The following is a 13,978-nucleotide window of genomic DNA, read 5'->3' on the forward strand; positions in this document are numbered from 1 at the left end:
TCCTTCTTCCTGCAAAGAGGAGACATGTCACACAACTGTCATGCTAACTGCAGTTGCGTAAACGTATCAAGCTAATTGCTGCATTATCTCTGTGGCTGAAGCAACGGCTCTGCTCCAGCTCACAGAGCCCCTCCTTTACCCGAGAAAGTCGCTGCTGCGCACGGTTCAGGACTCCGCATATATGCCTAGTCAGGTATACCTGACTCCCAGTTCAGAGGCAGCTCACCGCTCACTCACCCCCTTCCTGGCTTCATTTTGAAGGAAGCGGGAGTTCATTCATTCTGTACATAATTATTTTATTCTAATGGTGCACTGTTGAATGTTAGAATATTATTAGTTTTGCATTATTGTTTAGGTTATTTAAATGTTCTATTTGTGCACAGTTTCATACATTTTGTTAATTTTTTTGTACTGTTTCACACGAATGTTAATTTATTGGCTTTTTGTGTTGTTTGCATTTATTTAGAGAAAAAGAAAGAAAAATAACTTTTTCACCTTGGAGACTTCTTGATTTTTAGTCTTTTTCACAATGATTTGGGACTGGAGTGGTTTGGAGCTTGTTTGTACATTCCGTGGCTCACACTCTGGGTGATGGATTGAAGTGACTCGAAAACCTGATTCACTTCAGTGAGCGACTCATACAAACTCGAGTCAGTAAAAGGAATCGAGTATCCCATCACTAGCTCACAGTCCCTCCATACAGGCTGCTGAACATATCGATATGGAAATAGTCAGTGATAGTAGATGTATATGTGTGAGTTAGAGAGAGAGAGAGAGAGAAAAAACCTACTAAACTCAATTCAGTCTAAGGGTGGGCGATATGACGATATTAAATCGTGAAGGATTACAACACGAAGACGATCCGTAACGATCTGTCAAACTCATCCAAATCAATATGGAATTGGTTTGGATTTTCCGCACCTGATCAAGCGCAAGCAAATGTAATTTGCAAAGTTTGCACAGAAACTGTTCGCATGTCAGGTGGCAACAGGATGAACCTGTTCAATCACTTTAGCATCCCAAGCAGAATGCTGAGAGCCAAACAGCGAGGGGCCCGGCGGAGGCAGCAGCTAGCTAAGACCAAAACAGACAACATTAACACAGGCATTTGACAAAGGCACTCTTATGACAAGTCAGGCAAGTTATAGAAAGAGGTAACAGAAGCAGCTACCTTTTATCTTGCAATAGATATGGTACCGTTCAAGAAGTAGAGAAGGAGGGGTTCGAACGCCTGCTTCAAGTAGTTGAGCCGCGGTATGAGCTGCCCAGCTGAAAATACTTCTGCAACACTGTCTGTTTTTCCCTTTTCAATTTAAGATTGTGATAAAATCGAAATCGTTATTTTATTTTTTAAAAATTGTGATATGATATTTTTGCCATATCGCCCACCCCTAATTCAGTATAGTTTTATTACAGGGAAGCACGTTGGGAACGTGTGAATTTCTCCTTTAGCTATTGCACTTTTTTTTTCAGCTATAGTAACATTAATCATTAGTAATGTAGCAGCCTAGCTTTATAAAACTCCAGGAAGCTATTTATTTAAAATTTCAGTTAACTTCATTAGACATGCTGCTGAGCCTTGGAGCTCCCTGCACTTTTTGTTAGATAATAGACATCTTTGTTTTAAAATTGTAAGAAAAAAAAACTTTAACATGTTCTGTTATCTGAAAATCTGTTTTATAAACATATGCTAAAAGGCATTTAAACATATTTAAGTGTTGTAGTTTGTATTAATCTCAATTTTGACGCCAACATGTTCTTATATTATTTATATTTACTTTTACTGCAAATGAATATCGGCTCCAAATATCGGTTATCGGCCTCCTTGACTGCTAATAATCGTATCGGCCCTGAAAAAAACATATCTACATATCCATCTCTAGTACAGATGACATTTATTCACTAAATTTCCTCTCTCCAAACTGCTTAATCAAGGTCAGTGTCACAGAAGAAACAGCAACAGCAGATAATCCTTCTTCCCACCAGTTCCTCCCTCTGGGGATCACAGCCCCTCCCAAGTAAACTGGGAGATCCCTCCAGCAAGTTCAGGACTGACTCCTGAGCCTCAGAACAGCTGGCTGTAGCAGTAAATTTTGGAAGAGAAGCTTCCTTAACAGGTACCAAATAGGGTTGCAAAGGGGCGGAAAATTCTAAGATGATCCAATCAAGACAAGGATCCAGCAGATTGTTCAGCCCACAGCCATCGGGCTGCTTCAGAGCCCAAGCTGAAGGCTTACAACGCCGAAGAGTTAATAACTATTTTAGAGTATTTCTGCTGGCTGGCAGAGAAGACAGAACCAGCTCCTAAAATCTCAGCCCCAGCGAAGCACACGGGAAGATGTCTCAAAAAGAGGTGTGGCTCCAGGTGACCTCAGATCACCTCCTCTGACACGCCCAAGGTGGGTGCCCCTGGAGTTCCAGCCTCAGGTCCAATGTTGGCTTCTCCAGCCCCCGTTCCAACATCAGCTGATTTGATCAGCATGGACCCAGTCGTTCAGCTCTCTTTGGAGAAGTTCCAAGTGGATCATAAAATAGTAAAAAATAAGAAATATTAAGCCCATATTTAATTATTTTTTCAGTCAGGATCTGGTTTTGGATGGTCCAAATGAAAAAAAACAAAGAAAGAAGAAAGAAAGCAAGCTCAAATGACCTTTTTGAATTTTCAATGACCAAATAAAGTTTTCACAATCATAAAATATGTTTCAAATACTCAGTGTAACTATTGTAGTTTCCATGCATAATCTAGTTTAGGGTGATCAGAACACAAAAAATGCAATAAAATGGCCCTGTTCTGCATTTTCACAAATCTGAAAAAGGTTTTGCATATCCCAAACAAGGTATTAATGAATCTACAGCCTCTTTAAAATAATTTCATCCAGATTTGAGCAGTCTAGCTGTTGAAGTTTCCGTACAGGACCTAGTTTAGAGAGATCAAAATGTTAAAAAAAAGCAGTGGAAATGCCCCTTTAATTGACAAATCGAAAGCTGCAGCGTCGTGCCCAATTATAAATATACGGTAGAAAGCATTGAAGTTGTGCTGTTGTGGTATGCCAGCTTCATCTTGCAATGTACACGCACCACAATGTTGTCCTTAATTTTTAATTCAAAATTATCTCACACCTTTGACATCTTCTGTCTCTTCCTCTTATCACTTTCGCTTTGCTGCGCTTGCTTATTTTCGCTGTTTTCGGTCCCAGCGTCTGTCATTCTGTACATCAACACTGTCCACGCACATTACCAAAAGCCCGCTTCCGTCTTCCCCTTTGCAGGAAACATTTGCAATATAAGCATTTGTTCTTCAGTATTGATGAGCTTTCTTAAACAAACCTGTGAAAGCTTCTGATACAGAGCACGAGAAGCTCAAAAAATACCAAGGACTAAAAGAGGAAGTTGAAAAAATAGTGGGAAGTGAAGGCAATAGTAGTACCAGTGGTAATCGGAGCATGGACCCAACAGATCCCAGGAACAACATCAGAGATCTCTCTCCAGAAAAGCTCAGTCCAAGGAAACGTTAAAGGTTTTTTTAAACCTGGACATTATTTCTGACATAGAATACGTTCATCTACTTATCGATAACAGTTTGGTGAAAGTCGGTGTCCTTCGCAAGATATTTAGATTATTTGAGATCCGCGTATATAATGGGAGAGAACAGGGGCATAGACAATACAGCCTCTAAATAAGGCATTATCTGTCTTTATTTCACCAATGTGTTGTTGTTATTGGTGGCTATTGGGGGCTTTCCACACACGTCTACTGGGACGACTTCATCGACGTGCGCTGCTGCAACACAGCTTATTTACTCTGGGCTCTGTGACAGTCGGCTAACTTCAAACGGAGTTTGCTACTGATAGTTTTATGCAACATGGCAGGATATTTATCAGATTTTGTAAAGACAGATAACACCTTATTTAGAGGCTGTATTGTCTATGCCCCCATTCACTCCAATTATATGGATATACACGGATCTCGAGTAATGTAAATATATTCCGAAGGACGCAGACTTTCACCACACTGTTATCGATAAGTAGAAGAACATATTTTATGCCAGAAATAATGTCCAGGTTTAAAAAAAATTAACTTCTCCTTTAAGATACTGCATAGAACCCTCAAGCTCTCCGGCATGTGTAAAGGGCACGAGCTTGAATTCATGAAGGCCACTGACATAAAATGCTGATATACCAACATAGTAATCCTAATACTTGTTTGTTGGCTTCTGTAACACAGTTTAGGCAGAATCCTTTCATTCCGTATGTGTAGCTGACACTTGCATCATTTTGAGTTAAAATTTTATTTCATCTATTAAATTTAATCAAAGGTGCATGTTTCCTACTGCTGCTGTGTCTTCGCATCTATTTGCCCTGTTATTAATTTATTCTACTAAGGAGCTCTGGTGAGGGGACTATTTTGTGTGAGAAAAGCTAAATATTGTCGGTAATTCTAATTTTGAAAATGTGTTCTGATAGGTCACTTTGTGATGCACTGTACTTCGAAAAAATGTATTTGAATTTGTTATTTACTATTTCATTGGAATACATATACAAATAGAAGTATGTTTTCTGCCACAGCATACCCCTAACACAATCTCCTCATAGAGAGGCAGCAGCTGAATTTAGAACCAGATATCCTCTTGCTGTGAGACAATTATTCTAACCACCGTATCTCTGTGAAACCAATAACAGCTGAAATCAAACAAGGATTGCCAGCTGAAGTAAATCATGAGTAGCAGACATCTAAAAAAAATGGCTATTTTCTTCACCGGTAGTTTAAAAAAACTAGACTTAAGCAGCACTGTGAAAAGCAAGAGAAAGACTAAAATCAAAAGAAATCAAATCACAAAAATTAAAACAAATGTGTCAAAACTAAAACCATGGGGGGACTTCCTGTGATGCGGACCGAGTAGCAGCGTTCTGTGTGAGCTCCAGCTTTGTCGATGCAAAAATATCCTGACACTGATGCTTAACTCAGCCAAACTTGATACACTTGTAGATTTTAGTGGATGTCACTGGATCACTTCTGGGGTAAAGCTTTTGTTAAAATGGATTAAAAAAAATGCCAAGGCTAACAACACGGATAGGGCACAAGATGGTGGCGAAGAGACTACATAGTAGTATTGGGAAGTTCTTTTTATTGACTCGGATCTTTTACTCTCGAACAGTAAATTGAACGAATCTTTGAACGAATCATTTCGTTCATTTTTCCAGCAGGTGGCGCTGTAACCCTACTGTGGGCGCTGCACAAAATGGCCACGGTTCTAAACACTTAACATTGAAGGAAACATAGTTTGCTTCAGCTGAGCTGACAAAGTACAAAACAAAAAATGCCACAAACAATTCAAACCATGTGAAAACCTGGGAAAGCAAATACACAATAAGGTGACTCGTGTCTGTATCCTCCCTGCCATTGTTGTTTAAAGCCCGAAACTGACTCAGTAGCTGTCACGTGACAAATTAACAAACGAGAACGATCCGTTCAGCCCTGTCACATGACAGCTGGTAGAGAACAAGTGAATGTAAAACTCACATTGATTTTAACAATTAGTAACACAATTAAGTGAGAAAAAAAGTAACAATAAGTTCCCTAAAATGTTACATAGTGCATTTATTGTGTCTTATTATTATTATTATTAGTAGTAGTAGTAGTATTAGTAGTATATTATTTTATGGTAGAGTATAACACAAAATCAATATGTTGATATAATTTTCAAAAGTATCTATTCACATTATTACATTATCATTTATCTATTTACACACAACACGATACATATCTACAAGAACCGAAGACCACTAATTAATTATGATTTCATGACAAATGAATGAACATCACAAATCAGACATCATTCATTTCCTCCTTCGTTTCTCAGTCCACAGTAGAGTCCTGTGTGGGACTGTTTTCTTCACCCTGCTCCCGCTGAATTTCTGACCATTACCACCGCAATGTGTGTTACACTCCCGGCCGCAGCCGCAAAACTTTGAGAATTTATGCCCGCACAATAATAGAAATGCATTGATTTTGTGTCTTCTCCCGTCCCGCAGGAGAAAACACGTCATTTTATAGGCTATTAATAGAGAGATTCACGGACAATTGAGAAACTTCTCCAAATATCACACTTGCCTTGCTTTGTCTTTGTGCTGTAATCAATCAATACTGTTTCCTGTGCAAGGACCCGTCACCCGAGGAGTTGAGTCGTGAACGAATCAATACTGTTTCCTGTTCTATTGAAAGAGTTGAAAGATACAACCAAGCGTGTTGGGGAAGCTGAACATCGCATCTCCGCGGTGGTGGACGTAAATGTCGAGACGGAGAAACGTGTCTCATGCCTGGAAAAAGTTGTGGTCTCGCTGCAGAAGCGTGTGGATGATCAGGAGGATCGAGGCAGACGTAAAAACCTCAGAATAATTGGCCTGCCAGAATCCTCAGAGGGCTCATCTGCCGTACAGTTGTGGAGATGGAGATGTGGCTTCCCAAAATTTTGGCACTGACCACCAAGGACGAGAAAATAAAGCTGGAAAGGGCGCACCGGGTGTCAGGGCCAGCGAGGAGAGAGACGACTCACGCAGACCTTACCCCCGCTCAATGATTTCAAGATTTCACCACTGCAGCGATCGGGTCTGGGTGCTGGAGGAAGCCAGGCGGGCGAAGGAGGTCCGAAGAAGCTATGGCATATATAAACACACTGGGTGGTGGAGGCACTGCACCAGACTAAAGAGTGTGAGTAACTAAGATCTTACAATTTAGTCATGGTCTGTGACGAACGAGTTCAAAATATAGTTCATACTTCTGTAATGTTTTCTGCTGAAGCTCAATGTTTTGGAGAGCGAGTGTTTTGTTTTCACCCTTCTGTTTCATATCAGAAGTTAATCTTGGAAACGGGGCCGACACGGCAATCAGTCGTAAATAATTGTACTTTGCCCGTCATAAGTGAAGGTGTCCAGGGGAACCGGCGGATGTCGGACATGGCCGAGATGGACCAGAAATGGCCGGAGTTGGCCGAAGGTAACAGCATTTGATTGACAAGCCTTTTTTATTTTCTGTGACTTTATATTATTTACTTTTACAACTACTCATATGACTGAGATAGCCCTGTTCTTTTTGTGTGATACTCTGTGTAAAATACGAGTGTTGGTGGAACATCACCTCAGTGGACTTCGGGCTGATAATTATATATAATAATTGATTGTATTCGATCTTGCAGACTCAGGAACATCATAACCGCATCTGAAGTAAGGTTAAGAGGGCCTAGCAAGGGTCTCTCTTCTGAAGCTGGGGTCTCCACCCTTCTCTCTATCTTGAGTTCCATTAGTTTGTTAGTTCATGGGAGACTGTGTGTATATAGTTGTGTTCAGGGGTTTATTCTAGGGCTATGGAAGGCAGTGCAGCAAATTGTTTTTTTTCCGTTGGTTTATCTTTTTCCGGTCACAAGGTATGACACATGGACGGAATTAGATTATGGATAGTATAATGCATACAGACTTAAGGCAATAACCAATCCTCGCTGTATTTAATTCTTTACATCTACCATGACAAATTCTGTACTTAAGGTATGTACATGGAATATTAGAGGTACGCATCTAAAAAAAGAAGGGGTTGACATAGCACTACTTCAGGAAACACACCTAAAAGACACAGAACATGAAAAACTTAAACGGGAATGGGTGGGACAAGTATTTTTTTCGTCTTTCATGTCCAATAGCAGAGGAGTTTGCATCCTTATTAACAAACGGCTTCCTTTTATGCTGGAATCCTGCACTAAAGATAATGCAGGAAGATATGTTGCAATAAAAGGACATCTGTTTGACGAAAACATTTCTATTTTAAATGTTTATGCTCCACCAGGTCATCCTCCTGATCTCATAATAAAAGCTTTCTCAGAATTAGCAGAGTTGGACTGTGCTCAGTTAATTGCTGGCAGTGACTTAAATGACATATTAGACCCTCACATTGATAAGTTACCTGCTGAAAAAACTAACCCTATTAAACGAGCACGAGCAACAGCTGATGTATGTGAAGAACTAGGCTATTTGGATGTGTGGCGAGCATTAAATCCAAACAACAAAGAATTCACATTCTTCTCTGGAGTGCATAAAAGTGGCTCTAGAATAAACTACTTGTTTGTTCCTAAAACAATGTTGTACTCTGTTTCATCTTGCGACATTGGGAGTATTACAATATCAGACCATGCCCCGGTTTACTGAAAGGGGAACTCCGGTATTTTTAAACCTAGACCTTATTTCTGGCATGAAATACGTTTATCTACTCACCGAGAACAGTTGAAGATATTCCTGATTCCTGATATATACGATCGAGTAAATGGCAGTTGAATGACCCGAATTTCATATCTTTCTTGCAGACTGAGTTTCAGCTAATCTTTTCATGTAATGACACACCTGATGTATCTCCTTCTATTTTTTGGGAGATGTGTAAGGCTTATTCACATGGTTGGATTATATCTTGTGAAAAAAAAAGCACAAAACGAAAGCGTCAAGAAGAGCAACGGAAATTAGAACTACAGCTATCTGAGTGTGAGAATAGCTGGGAATAATTTCTTTGATCAAGATGAATATTTTACCACGGCTGCTCTACAAATTTCAAATGATTCCAGTCCTACTAAATAATAATACTATCAAGACGGTGAATGGTTGGTTAAGATCATTTATAAAAATGATCTTAACTGCAAAAAATTGCAAAAATTGCAATTGCTATCAGTGCTGGGCAGATTGGCAATTCCCAACATTAGACTGTATCAAGTGGCATCCCAATTTCGATATCTAGTATAGATTGAGTACGAAATGACTCGGACTCTGTCTCTGCTCGATATTGAAGCATATGATTTAGGTAAACCGTTACAATTAGCTACTCTCCCATTTATCCTGAATCCAAATAAACTGAAGGTTGCAGATGGTAATTTTATTGTTAAATCCATACTAAAGGCCTGGAACATGATTAAGAAATGGTAAAAAAGAACTGATGTCTGATGGGACAGAATTATGTCATTTGACCAATTAAGATTGAAATACAATTTATCACACACATTTTCTTAGGTTCCTACAAGTCAAAAGCTTTATACAGAATCCAATTCAGCATAAATTTACTCTGTAAATGTCACCAACTGAGCTACTATGCAAAATTCATAGCAACAAGGCTATAGTAAGGCGATGCTATGAGGCCTTTTATAAGTCCAATAAGGCTAACAATACAATTATGCAAACATGGGCTAAGGACCTTGGGGTGGTAATAGACGAGGTTATGGAGGCAGACATATGGGAGCATGCTAACAACATATCCATATGTAATCGAGCAAAAGAATTACAATCTAAGTTACTGCAGCACCTTCAGATATCACCTGAGCTCAGACACAAGATGGACTCAAAGAAATCAGCTCCGTGTATGAAGTGTAATGTGGAAGTTGGTACCTTTATACATACTGTATGGACCTGTGTGCATGTCCAGGATTTTTGGGTAGCAGTGGCTTTGAAATTCGATCTGGTTTTTAATAAGGAGTTGGACCTGGACCCAGTATGTCTGTTGTTGGGATTACCACACCCACAAATAAAAGGATCTCATTGTCAAAAATTGTGGAATGGTTTAACATATGCTGCACATAAAGCTATATTGCTGAAATGGATTTCAAATAAGCCACCTACAGTTTTAGACTGGCATAAGGTAATATTTGACCTTTTACCCATGGAATATCTGACATACTGTTCTTTTAAAGGGGGGATAAATATATTTTTAAAAATGTATAGTGAATAAGATGTGATGCATAATTCATAATAAAGATATACAAAAACATCAATTAAATTAAAAAAAAAATCAAGTTAGCTTTGCTTGTGACTTATAGCTAATTTATGAAAAATGATAAGAAAAGTTTCAAGGAAATTAGTGAGAAAACATGAAGTGACACAGACTGTGTCAGATTACTGTGGGTTGCCTGTGCTTGATATTGACATGGTTGATAGTGATGGTTGTAATGTAATCATAAGAGCAAATAGTAGCTGAGGTTTGGCTTGTAGACACACTTTTTTCCCACTAATCTTTTGAGATGTCACTGAGTCACAGCCCTTCAACTGACTGGGTAATATCTAATAAGAAGAGCACTTCAGCAGCAGTCTGAATGAGGTCATACTCACAGCTGTACTGCTAACAAACTGTAGTCGAGCCCATGAAGTACACAGAGTTAATGGTGCTGTGATACAAGACAGTCATAGACAGCCTTAGTAATCTAGGTCATGCAGAAACCTGAGTAAAGTTTCAATTTGAAACTGGAGAAACACACACATACACAGTTCTGAGGTTCATGACCACAAAGTACATTAATAGTGATTTTCTGAATGCATGTTACTAAATGTTAATTTGATCCAGCACCACTGGAGGCATAGCTCAGCAATAACTTCCATGTTGGTGATTAGTAAAGAGGATGATATCTAACTGACTGCACTCTCACTGTCAATACTAAAACACCCTATAATGGTTATAATGTGTATATTACCAAATGACCAGATTCCAAACACTATCACTGACAACAAATGGTTGTTTCAGAATCAGTAATGGTTTGGTTTAATATTCATAAGATAACTAGCCCAAGTGTTTTCACAAATTATTAGACAAATTATCCTATTATGCTCTCTGTGTAGTTACAAGAGATAAGTTATTGTGACCCAGGATGAGATCATTGCATTGATATTGAGTGGGTGTTGTTGTAACTTCACTACCTTTGGGATTCATGGGACTCTAGCCTCTCTTTTCCAAGCCTGGATCTACAATTTTGTACTTTAGACAAAGAGCTGTAACCCTGTCTGTATATTGTACAATTTTCACCCATCTTTTTTGGTGATTAGTATGGTCATTTTACTTGTTATCTCTTCTCAGAGCTTGGCTCAACTAATTCTACTGAGATCCTGACTACTTTCTGCCCCCTAGTTGAGCACCCACCTCTGTGATAACATTGCACAGAATCCCATATATACCACGGTGGGACAACATGTCATAAATACATTAAATGTGTGTCTTTTTAATAGCCCTTGTTGAAAATAGAAATACATAACGACTGTTTACAATGAAACAAGTCTAGATTTATTAGTTTGAACAACTTCAGTTCAGCCTCTCCCACCAAACATACACTGGCAATCACTCTCAATGAAAACACTGATGTTGTGGAACAATCAGCTGTTGGACTCATTTAACCTTCAGAGCCTCTTTGCACTGACTTTGTTTAAACTCCTCATACTATTCCCGTAATGGAGCCATTAGAAACATCAAAATGTTTCTACCCTCAAGAAAAAGGCGAATCATAATTCTTCATCTAATAACCTGATTGTCTTGTTAACTGAGAGATATGTCTCCCCTCTCATTAAGATGTTCTGTCTTCATTATCAGTGACTTTTAAACAGCTAATTGTTTCTAGTTGCAGTATCTGTTGAATTAAAATGTGTGGCACTTATATGGTAGAAGTACATTGTTGGTTTAAAATATTATGAGCTCAAGGTGTGAAATTTGCTGTTTTCAGAATAATTATGCAGACTGTACTGTACCTTAACGTTGTCTGGGTGAAGACCCCCGGGATGTTTGTCCATGTACTGACACAGGTCTGTGTGCTGAAAAGAAAAGCAAATACAACTTAATCTTCCTATAGAGGCTTTTAAGGTATTACTTTTCCTAATATCACGTTTTAAGTAGAGGACATGCAGTTGTACTTTTAGCTATACAGCCTCTTAATGTCATGATGTAAAGAGTAGAAATCAGGTTTATCTGTTCTCAGTGGAGCCCATGTCCTCACTATTAGTAAACCTGTCTCATCTGACATGCTTGCAGTGTGATGGTGGTCTGCCTATGGTCACCCTGGTGCTTTGTGAGCAGGTTTGTGGATGGTAGAGGCAGTGGCTCAAAAACCACACACATATTTACAATCTCACACTGCTGCCACAACAGTGGAGCCTGCTGAATAATTCACTGATGCTTCAACCCAGACATGCCTGTCCATCTAATCAGAATCCCTGCTCTCCATCTCTTCTCTATTTAGGTTTATCTCTATTTGTTCATACTACATATCACTCTTTGAACCTGTCGGTTCTCCCTCACTTCCTTGTGTATGTCACCATCTTTCTGTCCCTCAGAGCTAATGGCTCTGTGTGTTTTTTTTCTGGTGCTTTATGTAAAACAGTGTTCAACACAGGAGGATTTTTAAGGCAGCAGTCTAACACATCAATTCAGATTCATTATTTGAATCAAATAACTAACAATTAGTGATACTAGTGCAAAAGCATGTAACTCCTTGTTGAAAAAAGACTGTTGAATCACAACTAAAATATTTATTGTGTTGTAAAATTAATGTATAATCAGAGGGGATTCAGAGAGAAGAATTAACTGATATTCCTCTTCAAACTTGTGAGCCAAACTGATCTCTTCTTTTATTCTTAATTCAAACACAATTTGCTGAGGTCTCCTCACATTTCAGAGGCTGATCCTTTGCCTTTTTTACCAACAGGGGGCATCACACCATCTTCAGTCTCATTAAATGCACGGCAACTGCTGGTATAGAGATCTGGCCTTGCTCAGCAGATCAAGATCAAAGATTGACCTGAATATAAATGTGACCACCAAAAACTACTGTCAGCTGTTTCATGAAAAAGATAAGAGAGAATCAGGACTTTTCTAAAACCTTGTAGTTTCTGTGTTATCTAGTTCTTATACGAACTCTGGGAAACTTTCCATTTCTAGTAGAACACTTCTTTTCTATGTAGAAACTGAACTACCAGTATTTTTAATATTACTAAGGCAGGCCTGATGAGTTTATTCTAGCATTGGGGCCAGCTAATAATACAACACATTTTATTTATAATTTGGACAAAGTTTGGAGACTCTATAGAATCTCTTAAAATTCTGAAGTTTAGAACCTTTTGTTAATACTGTCTCTGTTACAATATAGTAACATTTAGGTGGACATGTGACCACCCATGTCTAACCATGCCGTGTTAGTGAGTATGAAGGAAAAACCACAGTTGCGACAAAAAAAGAGAAAATATGAAAGACCTCTCTGGAATCCGTGTTGGGTTTGTTTGTTCTGCAGAGCTATGGCAGTGAAACACAGGTTTTTACAATGAATTGAATTCCAATTGGCTTGAATTGGACTATATTACTTAAGTGCCTTGAGATGACAATTGTTGTAATCTGGCGCTATATAAATAAAATTGAATTGAATTGAAACATACATATATCTATGGAGGAGGACCCATGCTGTGTGAAGACATAAATGCAACTTTCTAAACTATTCTAATTTTCATATTGTTTGAAAAATTATATAGTTATACTATGAGAAAATCTACAAGAATAAGGGTTTCTGTGATGGGGGGGGGGGGGGGGGGGGGGGGGGGGGGGGGGCTCCTCCTTGTCTTTTGGTTCTCATAATACTATGTAGCAAGCAAAAGTGTTTTGACTGTCTGAACTCGTCTTCCCATAACATTAAATGGCTAGTAATGTCTTTTCCTATAACATTGAATGTCCCTTTCCTATAACATTGTGTGGCCAGCAAGCATAAACAATATGAATAGCAATAGCACCATTTTGTTGTCAGACAACTCTGCTCAGCTTCCTGACAGGTTGTGCGGACTTGTCTCTTTCTTGCAAGAAATAAATGTTTTGTGTTAATCGTATCCAGCGACTCTGAGCCTAATTTTGAGAGAATTTTTCTAACACATATGAATTTAAAATAACCAATAGATCCACCAAGTCCTAATTGCTGGACATTTCACAGTAGTCCAATAGGCCGTTGGAAGGAAATGTTAACCACCCCTGTTCCAAAATACATTAGGTCACTGTGTAAAATGTACATATAAACAGAATGCAATTAACTGCAAATCTCTTAAACCAATATTTCATTCACAACAGGACATAGAAAACATACAAAAGCAATGTCGAAAGTGACATCTTTAACATATGATGTGTATTTTATTATTTTTTCTTTATTATGCTTTTATCTTGTTGC

General features: G+C 38.7%; 1 protein-coding gene across 2 annotated transcripts in view; it reads right to left on the minus strand.

The window, feature by feature from the left end:
* Positions 1-13,978, minus strand: part of cdk14 (cyclin dependent kinase 14) — a 228,156-nt gene that overhangs the window by 127,067 nt on the left and 87,111 nt on the right. For both annotated transcript variants that reach the window (XM_072395031.1, XM_072395032.1), the window contains one exon: positions 11,529-11,591. In XM_072395031.1, the coding sequence (XP_072251132.1) occupies positions 11,529-11,591 (63 nt within the window). The remainder of the gene's footprint in view (positions 1-11,528; positions 11,592-13,978) is intronic.

This window comes from Leuresthes tenuis, unplaced genomic scaffold (genome assembly GCF_036924035.1).
Source record: "Leuresthes tenuis unplaced genomic scaffold, fLeuTen1.0.hap1 SCAF_10, whole genome shotgun sequence".
NCBI classification, from domain to species: domain Eukaryota; kingdom Metazoa; phylum Chordata; class Actinopteri; order Atheriniformes; family Atherinopsidae; genus Leuresthes; species Leuresthes tenuis.